The sequence below is a fragment of the Cyprinodon variegatus genome, unplaced genomic scaffold (genome assembly GCF_000732505.1).
Source record: "Cyprinodon variegatus isolate N-32 unplaced genomic scaffold, C_variegatus-1.0 Scaffold646, whole genome shotgun sequence".
In the NCBI taxonomy this organism is placed as follows: Eukaryota; Metazoa; Chordata; class Actinopteri; order Cyprinodontiformes; family Cyprinodontidae; genus Cyprinodon; species Cyprinodon variegatus.
Window position 1 is genome coordinate 336,638 of NW_015151099.1, and position 24,799 is coordinate 361,436.

General features: G+C 37.9%; 1 protein-coding gene across 9 annotated transcripts in view; it reads right to left on the reverse strand.

Moving 5' to 3' along the window:
• Positions 1-696: 696 nt before the first annotated feature.
• prdm16 (PR domain containing 16) overlaps positions 697-24,799 on the reverse strand; it is a 127,994-nt gene continuing 103,891 nt past the window's right edge. For 2 of the 9 annotated variants that reach the window (XM_015393519.1, XM_015393518.1), the window contains exons 4-16: positions 21,356-21,458; positions 17,207-17,408; positions 16,938-17,103; positions 16,604-16,757; positions 13,844-15,515; positions 13,621-13,708; positions 9,589-9,761; positions 9,410-9,487; positions 9,076-9,245; positions 8,300-8,471; positions 4,446-4,697; positions 3,208-3,388; positions 697-1,998 (exon numbers count right to left, since the gene is read on the reverse strand). In XM_015393519.1, coding sequence (XP_015249005.1) covers positions 1,864-1,998; positions 3,208-3,388; positions 4,446-4,697; positions 8,300-8,471; positions 9,076-9,245; positions 9,410-9,487; positions 9,589-9,761; positions 13,621-13,708; positions 13,844-15,515; positions 16,604-16,757; positions 16,938-17,103; positions 17,207-17,408; positions 21,356-21,458 — 3,546 coding nt within the window. In that variant the 3' untranslated portion in view covers positions 697-1,863. Of the gene's footprint in view, positions 1,999-3,207; positions 3,389-4,445; positions 4,698-8,299; positions 8,472-9,075; positions 9,246-9,409; positions 9,488-9,588; positions 9,762-13,620; positions 13,709-13,843; positions 15,516-16,603; positions 16,758-16,937; positions 17,104-17,206; positions 17,409-21,355; positions 21,459-22,534; positions 22,948-24,799 lie in introns of those variants that run through there. The other 7 variants (XM_015393526.1, XM_015393527.1, XM_015393523.1 and 4 more) reach the window with 7 other exon arrangements.

The following is a 24,799-nucleotide window of genomic DNA, read 5'->3' on the forward strand; positions in this document are numbered from 1 at the left end:
TCTACACGACTTAACCCTGCCGACTACAAGTACCTTAAGTATATGTTTCATGCTGTTCATGACACAGCTAACTCTGCAGACTTGATAGGGGGAGTTCTCAGAGCAATCTAATGAGGGTTAAACTGGACAGACAAATTTTAGGATGTCCACTCTGTTCTTTAAGAACCATGAGATACTTCAGACAACACATTTCTGCCTACATAACCAGTACATCTGCCATCTTCACAAGATTTTGACTGGATGCTGTGAGAATTTCTGACCAGAAAACTAACCTGAGACAAATCCCAAAAGATTATAACTTGTTGGTTATACTACAAGTGATGCTAAAATTTACGTAACATGAGCCAACAATGGAATCTGAAATCGGGACTCAATAATGATAATGTAATGCCCTTTAACTGACATTCAAAATTATGTTTATACAATTATATCCCTGGACAGAGAGGGCAAGAAAACATCATATTCAGCAAAATTGTTGAAGTGAAACAATAAAAAGAGAACCAGGGTAAACCTGGCACTATGTTCCAATGCCAAACAGGAATCTATAACTAACCACACTTGATTTGAAACTATAAATAAAGATAATTAAAAGAAAAACTAACTCATGGGGTCTTTTCATTTTGGCACACTAATTTGTCAAAGCCAGAGTTTCAGAATCTTCCCCCTGCATTCTGACATCTGATCCTTCCTTCCTTCTTCAAGAAAAACAGGGATGAAAAGACTTTTCTTCATGTTCATTTCTCAAGTCTCAACAAAATAACATAAAAATAAATACATGCACACACTTCTAAAATTACACATACAAGTGTTGTAAGGGAGAAAATGAAAGCAACCGTGAGGCCTCTTGGAAATGAAATGATTGTCAAAGAAAAAAAACAAACATTTTCTAAGTGTTGTTTGGCACATACCACTTTTGCTATTAACATCTAGGTTATTATTATTTTTACATCATGTGACAGCATCATATAAATTTGGTCCTTCTCTAAAATAATTAAATTAACAGTTGAGCACTTAAAAAAAAGCAATACTGTGGTATCTATAGGAAATAAAGTAAATACATTTAAATGATGATGCAATAAACAAAAGAAAAACACACTTTAAGAAGAATTGTAGATCGGTTTCAGCAAGAGCAAATTTAGTAGCTAATTTTAATGGCTATTGGCCCACGTTGCTCATTACATCACATTTGAATATTGGACATGTTTCTCTATATGTAATTAATGAAAAATCAACAGCCTACTGATTCTGAATATTCATTTATTTTGAATGGTGCTTTTGTTGATTCTGAAATTAAATAATAATTCAAATGATCAGAAGATTAGTTGCCATGTCTACTGGAGAAAAACCTATAAAGAATCACTCATAAGTCCATTCCATTTCTCCTGAAACAGTGCCACCTGGTGGACATGCAGAGTCAGTGCTGCAATGCTTGTGTTGGGCATAGTGCTCAGAGACTAAGTGTCTTTAGGGGAGCCTTTTACAGAGTGTGATGCTGCTGGGAGTCTTGTGCACTGGGGGAAGATCAGAGTGACGCAGAATTTTAATGCTATAGACAAGCATTCATCATGTCCTTCACATCAACAGGAGCTTAGCAGTGCTTTCTCTTAGACAGTTTTGCAGGATGCTTCACGAAGGAACACTCGCCGATTCCTCTGTCAAACTCAAATGTACACATAAACATGTGAACACAGGGATAGCCACACAAACTCACTCGCCCTGCCTTGAATGAATGTGACAATGAAATCCATCGCTGCCTTTTGTCTTCCGGTTGTCTTCAAAGTCTCTTATTTCTGTCTGTTTGTGAGACTAAATGTCCTCCCCCCCACACATTATTCCTTCTGCCTTTTCTTGGCCTCTCTATGCCTAGATATGGTTGAGTGGGTGAAAGCTGCTCGTCTCAGACGGTCCGCTCCCCATGCTCAGCCAAGCGTCCAGAGAGTTCTGAGAGGGCGCGTGCAAAGGGTTGTTCTCTGAGAGAGACAGCATCATTGCATAAGCCTGGAGGAGAGAAAAAAAGTTGAAATGAAGACAACCTGCAAGGTTTCTTATATGCACATGTTAAAACACCTTATTCTTTAAACAAACAGTCCTCAAGAAATAAAAGGATACTTGAGATTAATTTGCAGGACTGAACAATGAATTTTTACAAACTTATTTCCTGATATGTTGTGTTTTAATATGATGTGTTTTAATATTTTATGAATCCCAAATGGAAATTAAATGTTGCAGTAATTCATAGGGTTTGTTCCCCCCACCCCAAGTTGCTGTAGGAGTTGATAACTAGGTAGGTAGGAAGGATCTTCTGTATCGGTCTGTCTTGCAACAGATCTGGAGAAGCCACTTCCAAAAGACACTTGCTTGTTGTTGAAACATATTCTGTAGATTATGATTTATTTCGACTTACAAAACTAAATCTTGTGTTTTGTGTAAGGGACGTAACACACTGTACTGTTATCTTCAGAGGATCTGGCAAATAAATAATTAGAAATATTTTGATGTCATAGTTTTTCATTAAGACCAAAAAAATTGTCAAATTAATTTCATGCCTCTCCATTATTTGTCTGTGATGGACAAGCAGAAATCAATGCTTAAAGTTAAAAACATAAGAAAAAACAAAACATATGAAAGCCGAGGTTTAACTTTTTAAAATTTGAGATTCTAATAACCTGAAAAAAATGAGTGTAACAAAAAAGAAAGCAGAAGATAAGTTCACTTAATCTGATGCTGTTTTATTGACATTGTTCGAATGTGTAGAGTGGGCGACATGCCATAGGACCTGGAAATATTTTCACAATCACTCATCTAATAACTGTTTGACCACTTGGGAGCAATCCTAGGCTGTGTGTGGAACACAACAATTGAATCCAAAGGTGGTGAAGAAAATGTTATGACTGGGAAAGAAAAGAAACACTTAATCTATCAGTATGCAATATATTTTGATTCTTTTCTTACAATGCACAGTTACAGAAAATAATACTTTATAATATCTACATCATATCTTCTAATTTAGACTTGTGTGTGTAGGCGTTCTTATAGCAACTTTTACAACTGAAGGCCGCCAACATGTGGCAAAATAAGAGAATGCAATCGCAGATTGAGAGTGTTTTTTTCAGCTTGGGAAAGAGGTTGTTATCATATGCTTTTCTCCCTCAAGACATGTTTAGATTACATGTTTAGTTAGTTGATATCCAAATGTCAGCCACATACCTGGGTTTTAGCCTGCCTGTACAGTGTTTCTTTCAATGCTTCAGACTCTAGTGAAGTGTTAAATATGTCTTTAACATCAAAGGACTGCTCATCAATGGCTGCTTTACGTAAACCGTCCAGGCCCTTAGGAAAGCTGGGCAGACTCTCAAGATCCAAGAGAGAGCCATCCTCCTCTATACACCTGGACACCAAGCCACGGGTGAATGAAAGGATGGAGCAGTATGAAGGGATGGATAAGATATCAGAGTAAAACACAGACATTTGGGTCAGACAGATGGAGTGTTAATGGGATTTAAGGAGACGAAAACATTTAGAAGAGGAAGCAAATGTGGAAAAGATAAGGTGGAGATAAAGAGAAAGGTATAGTTAATAAAAGGTTAGAAAAGCAGGCAAGATAAACTTATGAGATAATAAAAAGGTTTAAGAAAAAGAGAGGAAGTTGACCTAAAATTAATAAAAGAGAAACTGTTTTAAAAAGCTAATGATAATCTGAAGTTTAAAACTCTTCTTTTCCCTCCTGTCCGTCCTCCAGTGCCTAGCAAGTGTATTTAGATCACTTCAGGTTTTTCACATATTTGACACATTTTTGACTAATTCTATTATGCGCGCTCGACTGACACAAAATACTAAATAATTGTGAAAAAAGTTTTTTTTTCTTGGACATAAATAAATCGGGAACGTTTTTGAGTCATTGAGTCATGTGCTATCAGTGATTTTTTCATTCCAATACCCCACAATACATTCCAAAAATGTTTCCACTATGAACACTCTATGTCACAGTGAAACATAGCGGTGGCAGAATGGTGCTAAGGTTGGTTCTTTTCTACTGCAGCTACACTGAAGCAGTGTAGGTGTAAACAATTAGTGTTTACACATGCCTTTAATTCAGTCTAACTGATTTTGACTACGTAGCAAAGAGGAGCAAGAAATTTTTTAAGTGAAGTGTCTTTCAGCTCTATTTGAATCAGAAGTGGTTTTATGGACTCGAAGAATGAATACAAGATTTATATTTGAAAAACATGTCAAAACAGACCCTTTCTTCCCCTTTTTACTTGAAATTTTGTTTAAAGTAAACATTAAAAGCACTCTATATATGGTTTAATGATCCAAAAAAAATATTGATATAATATATAGTATTTATTTACTTCCCTAAAGGTACACTTTAAAAGATTAACTATAAAACCTAACTTATGATTATAATTCCGTCTTGCTAAATAGTTAGCTTGGGAAAAACCTACCTGCGAGTGTGTTCATAGCTCATAGTTAATGGAGGCGTCTCTGTGTCTTCTTCTTCCTCGTCCTCCTCGTAGGCTCCTGTTGTGACGGGAGATGGGGATTCTGGCGCCTCGTCGTGTGACTTCTCTGTCAGGCTGCCTTCCTCCTCCTCTTCATCGTCACCTTCCACTTCCTCTTCCTCCAGCCCCTGCAGCCCAAGCTTGGAGTTGGACAAACTGTGGCTGGGTGGGCGCTCCTCCTCGGGCTGTTCTGACCTGCAAAGATGGGAGAAAATGTTCACAGCCTTGAGTTGCAGGGACAAAAGCTAGCTTTATCAAAGCTAAAATATAGTTTTGCCTTTTCATGTCAAACTGTATAAAACGGATTAAAACACTTTTAATCAAGATGTGAAAATGTTTTTCACATTCTTAGAAAATAGATGAGGAAAAATGACTCATTTCAAGTGCTTTGAGTGTTTCTTTTTAGTATATATATTAGGAGTTACGAAAATATGACAAAACAGTGTGCAGCTGATTGCTGTTACCATTTTCTAACCATCCAAAAGCATGACTCATCTTTCAGCAAAAGAAATAATCTGATGACAACATGCAGAGTACAAGTTTAGTGTCCACACAAACAACATGGGTGCCGACAGTCTGCCTGGAGCTGTTTCTAAACAACCCCATGGATGATTAATTGGCCAGAAACCCCTAAACAGAGAAGGAGATGGATCCGCCTCTGACCAGGTCCTCCACAAGTAACTTCACAGCCTTAACGGTGGAACGTAGCCGCCGTGGCTGAGCAAAGACATTGGCTCGGCTGTGAATGGGCTATCAGCACACTACCATTACGGCCTGCCATCTGTACATTTTCCAGCCTGCGTCTCAACAAAGAGCCGTTCCTCCATCACCCCCCCAACCACAATGTCATGGCTCATGATATCATTTCCTTTGGGATGGCAAATTTACTCCTTGCATTTTTTTTGCCACACTGCGGACATTCATCAAACCAGACAGGGTTACCTCTGGGAAGGGGTGCACAGGGACAGGATTGGGTCACACACAGTGGATTGATGCAAGCAGTTTGGGGGGCTTTAGGGGGAGAAAAAAAGTTCTTCTCTTTCAATCTAGATTAAATATCACCAAAATCAAATTGCAGAGCTGCTCGGCAGCGCTTGTGAACGGAGAAAGAAGCGTAGCTCAGATGCAGGGGGGGACCTGGGTTTTGTCATTTAGTCTAAACACGTCAGTTGGGTGTTTGTGTTAGTGGGCTGGGGGTATAGGCACCGCCGGCAGATTGGGGGAAGAGCTCAATCATCAGTGGATCTCCCAGATAAATGCCTAAACTAAATTCCCCCTCTGGGTCCTCACTGCCAGCTAAAGTAGCTCAGTCATACACAGGGAACCAGCCCCAATTGAGGTTTTATCCAACACTAAACCCAAAGCCATGACCTTAGGATTACGGCATGGAGGAAACAGATACTTCCTAGCTCCTAAAAGCTGCTTTGCGAGAAGTATCCATATCAATCTATACTCTGATTTTGTTTTCTCAAACTTTTAACTTGGAATCAGCAGCATTTCTAACATGAAAGTTTTCACGAGCTTCCAGGAACTCGTATTTTGACTGGCTGTAGCTTTGAAGGAAGGGAAACTATGGTTGCGAGGGCGGTTAAAAAAATGATTACAAATGGCCATCCATGAATGTGTGTTTGTGTTCCCAGTTTTACTTCAGTCACTCAGAGGGAGAATAAACAGCAGGCTGTCTGGTAGGAGGACAGAAAGCATAACATGTAGTCTGAATTACAGATATTAAAACGTCAGGCCAGGCTGTTGTAGATGAGACTCTGTATTGATCCCAGATGGCAGAGGGGCTAATTTGCCACTGGGTCTGCTTGCCATAATGTGTGTTGACAAGAAGAAGGGGGTGGGGGGGTAGAGCATGATGGAAGAAGCGAAAAGACAGAAAGTGAGACTACCAGAAAGGAATTCACAGCAAGCATAAAACCGACCAACTGAGTGGAGATTCAAGACGAAAAAAAAAAATGCTGACTGAGAGAAATAAAACATTTCATCCCTTATATTTTTCTTTTAGCCTGGATCCTTGGAAGCTTACCACAAATTACACATTTATGATCTAGTTGCAGGGAAGATGATCTCTGATTAGACCTCAGTAATATTTGCCAGTGAAGATAGACTGATGGTCGATAGAAAAGACTTTAATTGTGTTTATGCAGCATGAAAGAAGATCTCCTACATAGTAATAAAAAAAAAAATCCAGTTATAATAGGAATAAGTTATACCGGGGGGGTGGGGGTTGTTGCCCCCTTACTTATGTCTTTATACTAAATTATTTACCAAAAATTGATAGTATAGATGTTTATAAATAAATATAATATTAAATCATTAAATTACTGTGATGATAAGATTCCTATAGAACTACTTGTGTCTGAATCTGAAAACATTTCTGGTTTTGATAATGTAATAGCCTGGTGTAATAAGAGGGCAAATTTTTAGAAATCTTGATGCTCACGCATTACAGATCACAATGAAAAGGACATTTAAAAATCAAGATAATTCTAGTTTCTTTGCAAAAACTAAGGGATGAGAAGTAAGGAAAGACTATGAAATTTGATGAAAGAAGAAAGATCGGGTAAAGGAGGCCACTAAAAGTGCTATAGAAATGTGTTAAAATTAGGAAAAATTGTATTCTTTATAAGTGGTAAAGAAGAGAAGATTTTAGAACCAGAAACACAGAGAAAGAAGTGCAGAAGCCTGATGAAGAAGAAAAGGAAGCCACAGAATCAGGGAATCCAGCCTATTCAGCTGGACCACCTGGTGTGTATTTATTCTCTGTATAAATTCCAGTACAGAGATGTAAGATTTGAATCTCTCTGTGAAACATTTTTCTGCCCATGAAACATTTTTCTCTGTTTTGTGGAGCAATTAAGTTTTATTTCTGAATATATAATATATATATAAATATATATTATATACATATAAATACATATTTCTACAAAGGAGGACGTTATGGTACGTTTGGTGTACACAGGGATAAAATCAATCTGAGTGCTTTAAACTTTTAATTTTTCATCATTTTGACAGTTCAGTTGAAAACATCTGTCTCTGAGGCAGCTGTTGTTTTTGTTTTCAATCCTAAGCTTGTTTAAGACACTAGGGAGCGCTGTATACCAAGTGCTACCATTATGGAGGCCTTGCAAACATATCTGTCCCTTAAACTTTTTTGCACATTGTATCATGTGGTCATTGTATCACATACCTAACTACATTATATTAAGTGGAAAATAGGAGATCAACAGAAAGGGTGCTAATATTTTAACGCGAACAAAAAGATTTACATGGTTTCCATGGTTTTTATACATAAGAATTTGAAATGTGTGGCATGTTTGTAGCCAGTCCCATTTTAATCAGACACCCTTCTTAAAAACAGTAAAAAAAAAGCTACCAAAACGATTTTGACCTCAATGTGAGGGGAAGAAATGAACATACCACATCAACCTGAAAACACAATTCCAAATATGAAATGTGCAAGAAACCTGATGCTGAGAGGATACTTTCTTCAGCAGGGCAAGGGAAGTTTGTCAAAAAAAATACAAAGATGGTTTGTGCTGAAAGAAAATCTTCAAGAGGCTGCAAAAGTCTTTAAAAATATGCTTTCCTTCCTTTTTGTAATTCTGCAATATTTCGTCTATAATACAAACTTTCAGAGAGTGTTAGAAGTTTTATAAGGCAAGAGTTCTCAAACTATCAGTTTCAAATCTAAAGTAAAAATTAAAACCTGATGAAAAACAGCCAAAGAAAATAAGCAATAACCTTTGAAAAACAAGTCACATGAATGCAATAAGTGTGTTTTGTCTAACCTTTTATCCATGGAGCTGGAGGCCTGGTTCATCTCACTGTTGGAAATGAAGTTGCGGATTTCAGAGAAGTACGAGTCTTCCTTCTCATCTAAAAGTGCATGATTGTCTGGCTCTGAGTTTGGAGAGGAGATGGTGGTTCCAAGATTGGAAAGCATCCCGGACTGCTGGCTGACTGTTAGGGGAAGATTTCCGCACATTAAAACTGGCGACTTTGGTAAATACAACATACAGCTGTAGTTGAAACAAGTATGTAAAAACATTTTAAAATGAAACCTGTAATGTATGTCAGCAACTCTACAAAATTAGATGTTTTGTCGAGAAATGACATTTCTTCATAAGGGTTCTTTGTTTTAAAAGATAAATTGAGGAGATAATTTAACGTGTAATTTTTTGTAGAATTTTAGCCTCATTAGAGATTATGCAGGCTGATATGAATTTAGTCACCATGGTAGAAGCTACATTTGTTTATTTTATCAGGTTGTGATACTAACCAAAATTTGGAACCCAGTTTAGATGTTAGCACACACAGGCAATCACTCCTTTCAAAATGATTTAATATCATCCAAAACCATTCCTTATATAAAATGTCCCTGTACTAATCTGTATAGGATCATTTAAGCATTTATCTGGGTAATGATTTTACGTTTTTTCATATTCTATGGTGAGCCATTTATTGTCCCAAATCTTTAGCAAAGCAGGCCTGGCTTTCTAACTACTGTCGCCTTGCTTTACTTCAGTTTGGTCATAAAAAGCAGCCACAGATGTGGCAGTCTCACCAGGAATGTTCTCGTGCTCGTGCTTCTTGAGATGGCGGTCGAGGTTGGTTTGCTGACCAAAGCAGCGGTTGCACAGGTGACATTTGAAGGGTTTCTCCTTGTTGTGAATATTGCGAACGTGGCGTTGGAGGTTAGAGGAGATGCTGAATGAGCGGTCACAGTATTTACACCTGCCAAAGATCAACAGAGTCATATATATTGGTTAGAGATACACCAGTATTATTAGGGGCTTTACAAATAATGACACTTATATATCATTTTCATACTTTATTTAATGCTTCATTAAAGATTTAAAGCAAATAAAAAAGGATTAAAACCAAAAAGATGTAGAAACCTGTAGGGCTGTTCCCCTGTGTGTGTCCGCAAGTGTCTGGTGAGGTTTGCTGAGCGGGGGAAAATTTTACCACAGTACCTGGAAGCAAGATGGGCATTAAAGATAGGTCATTATTATAAAAGATCTGAGTTTAAATGCATTGCAAAAAGGTAACCAGCTTTACATCCTACCACACTGACCTGCAAGCGTAACGTTCCTTGCCTTTTCGAAGAATTGCATCTGAGAGAGAGGGTGGTGGTGAGCGGAAGTTAAACAGTGGATGGGTCGGGTGTTGCAGCGTATTGGGCGGCATGTCCAGTTTTAGGGCACCAAAGCTCTCCAACTTCTCAGTCATATTTTCCATGGCTGACATCTAAAAAAAGATACATTTTTGAATTGGATGTTTTGCCTTATTTTGAAACTCATTTTCTCCACACCTGTAATGAGTATGGTTTAATGGGTAACTCAATGTGTATCTGGTTGAAAGCAAAGTTAAGACTTTTTCATTGTGAGGTTCTCTCAGTTAATTTTACAAATGATGTAGGGATCTTAATTTAATACAGATGTAGAACATCTGGTTGTGGAAGCAATAGTTAACGGATAATCCGGGATTTTTTATTTATTTATTTATTTATTTTTGGGGGGGGGGTTCAAAACTAACAAAGACTTTAATTATCTAAATCTCTAATTTTATAACCCTTATATTGTGTTTTTGTGTTTAGCGATGTCTATTTCATGACCCTTTCATTCATTATTACATTTCCATGGGAAAGTTAATCACACAGAGAATATACACAGAAAATTAGGTAGTCTGTCGCAAATACCATTTCTGTGTGAAAGATGAACTGAAGGAGAACTTTACCAGAGACATTATCTTGCTGCTCTTAACTGATTCAAGCATCACTTGTATTTTTTCTATTTCCTATTTTTTTGCTGAGTTAAATCAATGTAACTCCAAATGAAAAATTTAAAAAATTCTTAAGTTGAAACCCAAATGTTAAGCAGGAATTGTGTCACACCACAACAATCACAGATTACAGGGGTGAATACACACTGAGTTATGTCTGGTGAAACAGTGGGCAACTCATATCTGTAATTTGTAAGAGCGCCTTCTGGTGGTCAGAAAACAACCCTGCTGGCAGCCATGACTGTACAAAATATTCAAGGTGAAATAACAAGAAACCAATTTATAGGATGTTTATGTGCTGACTAAAACTGAACAAGGTAATTTTGTTTCCCAGCACCTAATAATACCTAAAGGAAAAGTAGGGTAGTCAGAAAATCAATGAAAGTATTATTATTTTAGGGGGTATACTGCTTTACCTTTATATCAGAAAGTAATTTTGAACAGAAAGTCTTTAAATATTTCATACTCGTCTTCTGTTCCACCTAGGATATTGGTTTATGTAAATTCTTTTGTAAAACATCCCCCAATGTGCACGAACATCAACTTCTAAACAACCACCTAAAGCAAAAGCAGGCTGAGGTAGATTCATAACCTTGCTTTTGCATATATGGTTTAACCTTTTAGAGTGGATATGTCTTAAAACAGCAGACATCCACCTTGGCTTCAGTCCCTCTCAGACAAACTGTAAGCCTTTCTTTACTTTTACTAGTGCTTGACAAACTGATCTAAATTCAACTAAATGAAGACTTTAAAAGAACCTTCTACTGCAATACATGTATTGCATGCTTGTCTCTTTAAAGCTGTTATGCTGACTAAAAGAAAATAAAAGACTGATTAATCATAAGCATTGATAAAGCATGATATATCAGAGGATAACCTTTCTGTATAAAGATCAGTAACTCACATAAACTGTAATATACTGAGGAATGTACCCCATCTGCTTTTACTGCTTTGATTCTGTCCTTGTTTAGAGCAGTATTTTGTTTTCTGCCTCTTTCTAACGTCTCATAAAGCTGCTGTTTCAGTCAAGAAAACATACAAAATACAATATAGTTTCCAATACCCCAACTGAGAGCAGAACTTTACCGGTTTTACAAGACCTGGAGAATGCTTGAGCTAAATTCAAATGACATTTTTGTTTTTTTTGCTTCTTGTTTATTGTGTGTGTTTTGAACTTGCTAATCAAAGTTTATGGCAGCAATTGTGTGTCACACCGCAACAATCACAGATTACAGGGGTAAATGCACTCTCGGTTATGCCTGGTAAAACTGTGGCTAACTTATATATGTAATTTGTAAGAGTGCCTTCCGGTGGTCAAAAACTACTGCTGCTGGCAGCTAAGACTGTACAAGATAGTCAAGATGAAATAACAGAAAAAAAAACAATCTTAGCCTATACTGTATATATACTAATGTATTGACTAAGCCTAAACAAGCTAATTTTGTGTGATAGTGAATAACTTAAGGACAAGTACGCTATTCAGTTTTTCTAAATGTTACTACATTTGTTTTTTTTATATATTGCTTCTGATTTATATCAGTAATTCTGAACAGAATACATATTTCAGTCTTATAATTTGCTTCACCTGGGAAGATAATTAGTTTATGTAAATAATCTTGCAAAACATTCTCCCATGTGCATAATCATCAACTTCTAAATCATCAACAAAGTACATTCATACTCTTGCCTTTGCATCTATCATTTTTAAGAGAGGAGATGTTTTAAAACAACACATGTCCACCTTGGTTGCAGTGCCTCTCAGACAAACCCTTTCAGTGGGCACACTGATCTGGATTAATCTAAATGAAGACTTCCAAAAACCTCCTACTCCAATAGAGATAGTGCATGCTTTTCTCTTTAAAGCACCTTATATAAACTGAAAAAAAGGACTTATAGAGCATAAAAAGCTATATTAGAGGACAAAGTTGTTTCTAAAGACCAGCAGCCCACTGAAACTGCAACATATTCAGGAATGCCATATCTCCTTTGCTTGCCTCGAAGTGTTTTGTTTCTGCCTCTTTTTTTCTTTTGCCAAAGCCGCTGTTTCAGTCTAGAAAACTTGCAAAGTACAATATAGTTTGTGATACCCCCAACTGATAGCTGTTTCCCTTCCCCTAGAAACTTTCAAACAAAAGAGCACAGCCTCGTAGGAGTTTATTTGACAAAACAAGGCTTACATCCTTCCTTTTTTTAGTGAATATGCGATGGGAGAGACACTGGGACAGACACTCCGTCTCTATGTGTTTATTCGCTGTCTGAGAAACGGTAGCAGGGGTTTTTGTGGGGGGGGGATTCCGTCATGCGACTGAATTAGAGGTGGCATTGTGTTTGGATCGCTGGGTGGATCACAGCTTAGACACTCCCAAATGAGAGGTTTTAACATGGAAGCGTGTGAAAACACTTTATTAGGGGTATAATAGTAAATTATAATGTTATTTCTTTAAATGGGAGCCAGCAAAAGGCTTGTTTTAGTCTTAAATTGTAAGTAATAAACATTAATAAATAATGAAGCCATCTGTAATGATATTTACAAAGGCAAAATACATCTTTCTAAAGGAATTTGCTCAAGAAGAGGTATTTTATTTTATGTACAAATATGTGTATATCTATCTAGATGTATAAGAGATGAGGGTATTGCAAAGTCGTGGTTGATAGAGGACACAGATTTCCAGGTCAGATTAAACTGCTTCCCCAATAAGAGCCCCCTATTCTCCTGGATACAAACACAGGATGTCCTTGATGGACACAGTGCTATTATCTAGCCAGCCAGCCAGTCACTGAGAAAAAATTCTGATGGGGATTGACTTATTAGCTGGATTGTGGACCCAGTACATAAAACAATGCCACAAATAACAGTGGTGTGGTCAAGCGAGGCAATCTATTCCAATTCAAATAGGTATTTTTATTTCTTTATGATATTATCATTCCTTGTAATCAAGATTTGTTGAGGTAGGGAAGGCCTGGGGACTGTCAAACAATGTTACTGATTATCAAAGGACATGGAATAATACACTGTGTCTTCTGAAAAAAATTCAGAACCGACAAGGTACACAGGCGCCGTTTCGTACACAAAGGAAGAAATCACAGAACCCTTGAGAAACCATAAGCACAATGGTGTGATAGAGCAGAGGGCCTTATTAATGTGGGTTACAGTAGCGTGGGAGGCAGGAGTTTGGTGTTTTCTTGTAAATCAAGCTAAAAGTCAATATATTTTGGTAGTAGGCTGCCCATTTGTAAAATGTTTAGCCCATTTTCTTGCTCTGATATCAGCTTTGGAATTCTCTGTTATTCAAAAGGTATGTACAGTTATTTACAGTTAGTTTACCTGTGGGTGGAAGAGTGGTGGGGAGGGCCTGAGGATCTTCTCTTTTAGAGCTCCAACTGGGTCAAGTAGCTTCCTCTTCTCCACCCTGCTGGACCAACAACAAGGCAGAGGGTTACGTACCAAGGTCAGTTTGTCTACTACGTTGAACCCTACATCAAGTTTTACTTTATGATCAATTAGAAAAATATGTAAATGGGTCCTGGTCTAATTGGTGCTAAAATACCTGTAGATAGGATCCATGAAAAATGCTGAGGGCTTGGCATAGTGCAGGGGAGGAGGCTGATGTGGCTGTGCCTGCGACTGCTGGTGCTGCGTCATGGAGGATTGGTGCAATGACTGAGTATGAGCATGAAGAAATCCCACTGAGGTTTCATCCTTATTGGGAACCCCCTTTCCAGCCCCATAGATATGATTCTTTCGACTCTGTGGCTCAGCTGGTAGGCCATTGTGGCCACTACGGTTTCTGCTGCCAATGCTGAGGTCCAGCGGCTGCTCTTCACTGTTGGTTGTCGCTAAAGGACCACTGCTGTTCCCAGTACTGCTATTGTTGGATGGGTTTGTTGGAGCTGGAGGAGTTAACTTGGCCTCCTTGGGTTTTGTTGTGAGATCAAAGGGTGACTCTGCAGTGGGAGCAGAAGCTGCGGGGGAACTTGAAACCATCTTGTGCAGCTGTTCATGAGGTGATTTGGGCTCTGTCTTCAGGAAAACGCTAGGATTAAGAGTGCCTCGATCAGTGCTAAAGGGATAAAGGGAGTTATGGAAGTTGGGGAGAAACTGGAAGGGAAACATGGAATGGTAGGGCAATGGACCCATCTTTTTCTCTTGATGAAGTCCCATCAAAGCAGGTCCAAAATATTTTTCAGCAATATTAGCAATTGCTTTAATGGAATCAGTGGTGGCTGCATTGGCATTTGTTGTGGTAGGAGGCAGGGCTTGTTCATCAGGTGGAGGAAAGAACGAGTGCAGGGATGCAGCAGAAGACTGAAAAGGGCGATCAACAGAAAGCGTCCCTGAACTAGACACAGCTGATATCACCGCACTATTTGAGTCTTCTAACTGGTTTCCATCTTGACTTGACACGGTGCCAGATGGCTTCCTCCTTTTGCTGCTCCCCTCACGTTCACTCTCTCCTTCGCTCTCCAGGTCAGAACCGTCGCCTGAAACAGTACCAGTGGTGGTGTCCAAATCGGTTCCACTTGTGGTATTAACATCCTCAAGGTCACTCCCATCAGAAATGTCTGCCATTTTAGATTTAGGCTTAGATTCCCCACTAGAAGACAAATCAAGCTTACTGTCCTTTTCCTTGTCTTCCAGTGGACTGCTAATGCCATTGCTGTTTGTCGAGCTGACAAGGGATAAAGGTGGGGCATCTAAGGGGCTCCGAGGGAGCTTAACCTCCTGACTGCTGCCTGCTAGAGGGCTCTTTAATAGAGGACTTGGAGGTAATAAAGGTGGTCGAGGATAAAGTGTTGGGGGAAAGATACCTGGAAACCCATGTGGGAGGGATGGGAAGCCATGAGGTCCTGTTGAGAAGGGCAAGCCAGCATGAGGGTGAGGTCTTGAGGGGAAGTAGTCAGTAAAGCCTAAACCTGACTGGTTCAGACCTGGCAGGTGGGGATGGTGGGACTTGGCTTTCGCCATGATGGGGCTAGAGCTCATGGCAATTCCAGGGTTGAAAATCCCTGCCGGAGAGCCGTAATGATTTTTGCCCTCACAAAAGCGCCGATGCTTGTTGAGGGAGGAGGTAGTGCTGAACAACTGCCCACAATCCTTACACTTGATCTGGGTACGACAGTCAGCATGCATCCGCTTGTGACGGCAGAGGTTAGAGAACTGGGTGTAGGATTTGTGGCACACCTCACCTGAGGACACAAAAAGACGTAGCCCATCAGGGCCTGGTTAAACCCATTTTAACACTGTCTCTAACTCTGCATATCCAATCAAAAGTATACAACACATTGCAGATACAAATCTTAAAACTTCATTTAGTTTTCTGGTTTTATCAAAGAAAATAATTTTGTGTATCTTATTTACAATTATATTACAAACAAAGAAAAATACCTAAACTGGTTGTAAAAATAATCCAACATGTAATAACTTCTAGGCTATGACATCAGTGTCTTCATTTTGATTATATAATTACATATACCTTTGGTAGACTCAGGTTTAAAGTATTATTTTAAGGAACAAGAAATCATGGCTTCATTTATATAGAGAATATGTAGTGAAAACTGAAGATAATGATGATAAGAAATTCTTCTGTCTATCACCAGAGAATTCTTTTGCAGAAAGATGCAAAAATCATCAAAAAGGTTTCATTTCTCTAATGCCAACAAGTAAAATATAACAAAAGAATGGTTAAAAATATATTTCTACAGAAAAGGTAAATAATGTATCTCAAAAGTGATTCCTATCTTACATTTTTAGAAAATGTACAGTTTCAGATTTGCTTTCCAATTTATAAAGACAAAGAAATTATTTGATTTATTTATAATAGTTGTAAATAGAAATCTGCATGGGGAAAGAAGTTTTGTGCTTAAGAATAAAAAGTCTTTATTGATTGATTTGTTAAACAAAAAAGATTTATTTGAATAAAAAAAAAAATGTCTTGTAATTGTTAGGGGTCACTAATAATTTTGAATGAAATTTTGAATGAAATTTTAATAAAGTTTTAATATTCTCAAAATAGGCCAAATAAAATTAGATTAAAAACGTCAAAGCCTGTGATTAACTGATATATTTTACATTGTTTCCCATTAACAATTTATTTGCTTAAGAGAAAAATACCAATTAAAATGCACAGTTTAATCACACTATATTTAATATAAAAAACAAATAAATAAAAAAAAAAATTTTAAATCACAATATACTTGGGCTTTTATGTTTGGGTTGAAGGACCATCAGGCAATGATCTGTTGAAGTGGATCACAGCAAAAAGGAATTAAAATAACTAAACATTATGAATTGTGTGCTAAGCACTTACAGATAAAGGGTTTGACACTGCTGTGGATGTGCTTATGCTGTTTGAGACCTGATGAGGTGGCAAAAGTCTTGCCACATTCAGGACACGTGTGAGCCCGCGCCCCCACGTGTTGAGAGCGGATATGTCGCTGAAGGTTGCTGGGATCTGTGAACACCTGAAAATGCCAAATGAGAGCATAACAATATGAATGTTTTTTATTCCCTAAAACTGAAAATCAAATGTATGAGTCCATATTTAGTTGCTAACTGAGTAACCAAAACTGTGCATTGTGCTATAAAGACTTAGTTAAAAAAAATTTAACGAAAAAGGCCTGAGTGTCCTGTGCACAACTTACGTGCCGGGTTTGCTGTACCTTATCACAGTTTTCACACTCAAATCGCTTGCCACTGTCATGAGACATCTGGTGGCGGATGAGGTTGGACTTCCAGTTGAAGGCTTTGGGACATTGATCACACTTGTACTCTCTCTCCTCTGTGTGGACTATCATGTGTTGCCCCAGACTTTATAAAAAAAAAACAAGAATTGTCAATAATGAAATAAATTAATTTCATTGGATGTGACTTTTTTTTTCTATAAAACAGAAATAAACAGCATTTTGTGCACCTGTACTCATTTGGGAAGATCTTTTCACAGTCTTTGCACTCATGGACGGGCTCATCGCTGTCTTCACGCTCCTGTTTGAAGTCGTCTCTCAGTGCGTCAAAGATGGAACCTGCATTCGAGCATGAATACTTCTGATGTCGCCGTAACTCAAGCGTCGAGGAGAAAAGCTCATCGCAGTCTTCACAGCGGTACATTTGCTCGTCTGGAAACACACATTTAGATAAACACACCTTTTAGACACTACAACCACTGATATTATTGAATTGAAAATATTGGTTGCTGATTTAGAGTAAGAAAGAGATAAAACAATAATTAGACTCCCATCCCTGTGTGTTAAAGCACCTTTTAGAGAAATGTTAGCATTTGGTTTTCTTTGAGTGCGACTCTTTAACTTTGAGGACATCTCTGTCTACAGATTTCCATGGAATTTAATTTTGGGTTCTGACTCAGTCCTTCCAAACTTTAAACTTTCCTTTAATGAGATTATTATACATCTATCAATAAGATATTTGCTTGGACTCACAGGGATGCTGAAAAATTATTTTGTTAATTTATTGTCAGTTTGACTAATAATTGGAAAGGTTCATAATTTTAAACACTTTGGTTTTGCACATAGGCAGGATTTTCTTTAAATGATACATTTTACCAAACTAACTGCACTTTGATAGGCACCATAAAATACTGACGTACAACAGTTCTAACAAAGAAAAAAGTTATTTAACTGTAACTGGATGAAGGCAGCCTGTAAGCTTTGTATCTGTTCATTGTAACAATATAAACATCAGTCGTTTGCAATGATACTGATCTCAAAATTGTCCCTGGATTTAAGCCTACTTGTTTCTTTATTTTTTCAGTGGCTGGTCTGCTATTCACACGGCAACTAAGAGCTAGTTTGCATCATAGCGCTTAATAACTCACACAGGCATGCCAAAAAGAGATAAAATTCTACCTTGAAAAACTGCTGTCATTACTCTTCAAGAAATCTATTCTGCTTTGTCCTTTAGTTACAGCAAACAGACTCCCCCTTTTCCAAAAGGTAATTGTAACAATCCAGCAATTGACATCCACATAAAATAGAAATCAATTAGCAGTGAAATGTGGGCTTCATTAACACACTTAATTACTCGTTAAAGCAAGTGTTTGCCTCAGACTGGAGCAGGTAATAGCACACAGGGGAAACAATAGGGGCAGGTCTTTCTCTTCATGCTGATAACCTTTACAATACTTCTCACAGGCAAGGTCAAACACATAAAACTTGGACCAGCTTTTTCAATAGCCAATTCCTGAGCTGGACGCCAAGTTCAACAGATCAGGGAAAGCCCAGAGGAGAGACTTTGTGCACACCCGCCGACGTGTGAATGTGTGTGCGAGCCTGTGCTCCTGTGAACATTTTCCAAAGCGAGTCGCAAGGAGTGGAGGTAAATAGGGCCATGGCGACGCCAGCCCAGTGGTGATTTCAGCCCCAACCTGCCAAAGCCTCTTTGCCATGACCCGAAAAGCAACTGCCTGAGTCTCCCTGCCCCTGCTACACACTCTCATCCATCAATCCAAAAACTGCTAAATGAGTTTATCCAAAATGACTTACAGTGCATGGCTCACCTGCTATCTGCTAAACATGAACATTTATCCAGCTGGAACCTCTTGGAAACATTAAAAGGGGATTAGAACTGCAACATCAGTGTGTCTAACATTCAAGAGACGCATAAACGACCACCTGGTCAATGGACCATTACGCGAGCTCAAACGCTACACTAACTAGCTTGCTTTGACACTGATGTGTGCATATATTTCTCAGAGAATGGATATTAAACGTCTCAACATTTAGGTAGGTTTCAGAGAGGAAAAACATTAAAAAAGCACATGGCCTACGTCCACTCGTGTTACCGTAGGCTTTTGTGGATCTTAATAGGTGGAAAAGCTTCTGTTTATGTTAAATGTAGTTTAAAAAAATGGCTCTTGTAAAAGCAACACAAGTGTCCATTGTGAGAGTGATTCTGTAGGTCAGAATACACATAAACAAAGGCGTTTGCTCGTGCATATCAGTGTACATGTGTTTTTTCAGTTAGTCTGCTCTGTGCAAGTGGGCTAGGGTGGGATTGGGGTGGTGGAGGTTATAAAGTGGAGACTAATAGATCTCTGGGAGACGAAGGGAGGCACAATTATGTGCAGTTTAGCAGCTAATCTGGGAGCATGGGTGAGGTCTCAAGGGACTCCTCAAGTCCTCTACTTCAAATTCCTTCTACGATAAGCCAGACACAGAAAGCAGGGCTGCACTGCAAAGCACTGCCTTTCTGTTTCAGTCGCACAAATAAGTGGAGAAAGAAACACAAAGCACCCTGGTTGGAAGACTTTGTCCGAGTCCTTCTAAAATATACCAGGGTGTTTTTTCCAATAAAACAGGATCTGTAATATATCTCTAGTATCTCCCTTATTCCCTTTCTTGCTCCAAAACACAAAAGACTTTTCTTTCATACAGATATTTTGGCAGGTGACGTTTGCTGTGCCAGCCTCATCTATAAGCAAACACACACTGAAATGAATAGAGCAAATCGCTTCTATACCAACTTCATCTTTGACCTTCACTCAAAACATACCAATTCCCTTCTTTAATGCAATCTAACTTGTTTTCAGTCATGGTTTCCTTCACATATTTTGGCATGAAGATCTATGCACCATCTGTACATTATGCAGACATGGAAACTTAATGAGCTGCAGAACATCTTATGAGCAACTCGTTCTCCCTGCAGCAATGTAAGTTCATAGACAAGTTAAACTTTTTAATCCTGGGGTCAGGAAGCACAACAAAGACAATGTTACCTGACAACAGTGCTTTACTACGATAAATCCAAGATGTTTCAAGAGGCCCAGAGAAACAACAGATATTTTTAAGAGTTTGGAAGAAAGACCAAGACTAAGGTAAAAATAATCACTAAATTAAATTATGAGATACGGTTCCTGACATATTTAGTTTGATGCACACCACATAGGGACAGTTCAAAGGAAAGATAAAATCTAAAGCAACATCAAGCTAAATTATAAAAAACAAATACCAGGATTTTTTTTGCTCAGAAAAATTGACAATGCTGAGCGACTTGAGTTTATAAAATGCAAAAACTTTAATATCTGTTTTTATTAAGGAAAATGGAATATAAAAAATTTGATTTTATAGAATAATTGTGAGGCTTCTTCTTGTAGAATTAGTGAATTCAGTTATAACATGATGTAATTTAGGCCACAGCATGTCACTGTAAAAATAGCAATTTGCAGTGAAACCAAACAGCTCTGTTGTAAATACTCCATCTAAATCATGCTATAGATTTACAATGCATCCTCATAATTGTTGTATTTTGAAATATAACATGGATAACTTAATCACTAATGATCACTTAATGCAGTTTTTACTGTTTTATTTAGTGATGGGCCTGCAGATTCATGTTGGTCAATTTTACAATGAAACTATTTTATAATAATGATGCTCTATTGTTTTTTAGTTTTACTTTAATAACCTAACTGATAGTAAAGACAAATTCCAAAGTACAGCTACAACAGTTTTATTTTTACATACTTTTTGTATTTATTTCCAGTTTTTTTAATATATATATATAAATAATAATTGTTACATGTACGAGATTTAAAGAAAAAAGGAGACCTAAAGCAGTCTTGAATGCATGATGCTTTCATTTTCCTTCTTTGTTTTTGTTTGAAAAATATTCCACAATGTGGTTTGGATGTGTGCGGCGCTACCGAACAGACAGGTTCCAATTTCACACAGGCTTCCCTTACAGAAATGGGCCAATTAACGGCTTGAGCTGCAGCTTTTTCTGTTGTGCGCTATAATCAAAGATTAGATCTGACCAGACATCTGCATGTACTGGACGTTTCATTAAATTGGAGACCCCTTTATCATTTATTTATAGTCAATATAATCCTCGTATAGAATAGTTATTAGATGTAAAGGATTTATTTAGGAGCTTATTTATCATTTAAATTAATATATATATTCTTAATTTTTCTAAATTCTTTAGCGTGAAATAATGTTTTTCCAATGGAGAATTTTCTACTTTTGTCCGTTAAGCATTTGCGAAAGCAGCGCAGGATGCGAGTTGGAGTTTGTTTAAAATATGCGCTAATGACGCGCATTAATCTTACCTTGTAGGTTGGGTGCCATGGATCCCTCGGGGAAAATCCCGTCCTTCATATACACCAAAAGCTCCTCCCCTGCTTCAATGTCCCGAACAGCTTTATAATAAATCTAAGGAGAGGGGGAAAAGAAAAAATAAATAAAAGTAGGAAGACTTTAAGCTCAGGTCAAGAAGAAATAAATAAATAAAAAAAAAAGTCAGGATGGTTTTTTTTTTCTTTCTTCCTCTCCTTAATGGGGTCATGTTTTCAATTTGCATATTCACAACAGTATAAAGTGATCAGATATCCTAAAGTATCTAGGCAAATATATGATTTCTTAAACGATATTAAATGTAAAAAACAAAACAAAATGCACCGACGAAGTTTTGCATTAATGGTTTGTATTCCTTATTATTAAAAAATAGCAAACGAGCAAATAGGTTATAATTTCTCATCTTTGGAGTAAATATAAGGTTAAAAAACGTGCTTATTTACGCTGCATAAAAAACAAAAGTAAAAGAAAAAACGGATAAACAGAAATTAAAGCATGTTTGATAGACTTTCAAAGCGGTTCTTTGCTGAATAAAATTGTTGATAAATTAACTGATTAAAATACTTTACTTAGAATTATTTCAACCACTCTAAAGGAATAATAATAATAATAAAAAAACGAAGAAGACAAAGGCCATTCTGATCCGCGGCCTTATGTCTTAGACCTTTCAGGTAAAACTCTCACCTTGGTTTAGAGAATATTTAAAAAAAACGAGAAAAAGAACGAAAACTATTATACGTAATAAATATGATAAAGAAAAAAATAGAATAAAAAATTTTTTTATGCATTACAAGCCACAGCGCGTCCATCAAACATGTCGAAAAAAGCTGCTTTCTACCACATGGGGGCGCTCTGCACCAAGTGAAAAATGTCCGCGCAGCAGGACAGCAGAAAACAGCCTTCATACACACTAGTCTGACACACAAACACAAAGCCTATATAGGTACACAGAGGCTGGAGAAACTAACTATCCACATATAGGTTCGTTAAGGAAGCAGACAATTGAAAAGAACATTATATTATTAGTATTGTTATATATTATGCTTATTAATATTATTATGATTATTATTTTTTTCTTCCTGCTTTTACAACATTTCTATATTTACACACACACAATCTCTGCGGGAGCTTCCAGACGCGGTTTTCGACCTGACCTTTCTTTTCTCCGTGAGGCGAAACAGTTGAGAAAGTTGCGCGGCGCTGCGAAGAGCCTCCAACTGCAGTAACACTTCAGTCCCGGAGGAGTTGGCGACACAACCCATAGTAAGTTTACCGAAGAGGAAGAGAGAGAGAGAGAGAGAGAGAGAGCAACAGACAGAGAGAGGAAAGGAGAGACAGAGCGGGACGCCGCTGCGGCCGGGGCCGGGGAGAGGAGGTCGCGGGTCGGCCGGCAGTGCTAAGGACGCGCGCTGATGGCTCCCTCTGGCTGGATGAAACCCCGACGCTCCTCTGCTGGGCTATTCTCTAATCTAGTCACTTGAGCGCGTCTTTGATGATGGTGATGAGTCTCTCTCTTTCTCCCTTACTCTCTCTCTCTCTCTCTCTCTAAGACTCCCTCCTCTCTCTCTCTCATTAGTGATTCCCTGTTGCCCCTTGGTGCTCTCCTGGTTACCCGTCGGCCACTCCTCCTCATCTTATCTCCAGCCAAAAGGATCCAGGGATCAGCGGCGCAGACCCCTCCCTGCATCACTCAACTCTATGGCCGCTTGGACCGCCAGATAAATCGATTATTGATGTAAATAATGGATAAAGAAGCTGGGCCAGACTTGCGCTCCGTCATATAACCCAGTCAGGGAAAAGGCCTTCCGAAAAGGCTCCAATATCCTATTTTTTTCCCCCCAATCCTCAGATCACCTGCTCTTAGAGAGATATTACCTTAAAACTCCTCAACCGATTTTTCTAGTTAATATCAATTTATAAACTATAATTTCAATTTACTAGTAATTCATTCTCTGTTATTTAAATACACAATTATTTCCTCCACAAAAGCATCCTACTGGAGAAAGTTACAAGTAGGTAAATAATCCTTTGCGATTTTCCTATTTTTTTTTATTTTTCAAAAGAACTCAAATATAAGCTGAAAACGTTAATTTGGTTGACATTTATTTAAATCTAAATTCACTTCTAATTGTTTTATCAACATATATTCAGTCAATTATCTTTTTTCTTTTTTTTTTTTACAAAAAACAAGGTAAAATAATTGTCTTATACACCTACATTTTATGAGGCCTTACTTGCAAATTATTATGTGTTGAAATGAAAACATTAAGGATCCATGAAATATTAAAACATATAATTAAAATATAATAAGTTGTAAATTGAAAGAGGTTTGATTATTTTAGAGATGTGTGTCCACAGGATTTTTGAGTTTAATACATTTAGGCCTCGATCCTGTTTTGACTTCTTCCCTTCTCTGTCCGATGTTCAGGAGACAGATGCCTCATCGATCAATGCCAGCCTTTGGGGCCTGCAATAATCTCCTACTGTGGCCTCACACACACACACACACACACACACACACACACCCTTGCAATAGTCTGAGTGAATTGATGGATCCGTCCAGGGGTAGAAGGGCAGATCAAACAGCGTTAGAAAGGGCTTCCACTTCACAACACAAAAGATGAAGGGTTGACAAGAAGGTGGACAAGGTTCATCTTCTCTTAAAAGCCCCATCTACTTTAAACCCAACACACTAACAGCACTCTTTGCACTCTCACAGGAGATACAACCGGGCCTTATGCAGCCCCTGAATGGGCTCACTTGCATGTTTTGTGCAACTATTTGGCAATCTGAATGGACATTAACTCATTCATAAAGAATAAACACACAAACCCACATGAAACTGATGATTTCATTGGTTTTGATGTAATTTAAAGTGTTTGAATATTTCATAAAAATACAATTGTAAGCTGACTTAAGTGAGAAAATTTGCTTGACATAAATGTGTTAAAAATTGAGTAAAAGGCTTCCGACAAAAAAAATAAATAATAATATTTTAACTTCATTGATCTCACATTGGAGAAATTTACCTCTGCATTTAAGCAATCCCCTTGGGGAGCAGTGGGCTGCCATTGTGGGGCAACCGGGAAGCAATCGGTGAAGGGTCTTGCTTATAGACCCAGAGTTGCAGTCTGTGAAAGTGGGGCTTGAACTTAGAACCTCAGGATTCCAAGGTTTATGCCCTAACCACTAGGCCGCCATTCCCTCATGTTTGCTCACAAACTTCAAACACACACACAAATTTTAACTTTTCTGGAAAATTTAAGAGACTTTCATCACTTCATGCTGCACAAAATACACAACCATAGATATCTAAATTATGTATGTTGGTGCACAAGGGTGTTTTTATCTTACATCATTAATGATAAACAAACAAATACATTTGCAGCTTTCTTTTTCAAAGGGAAATTGCCTTGTGT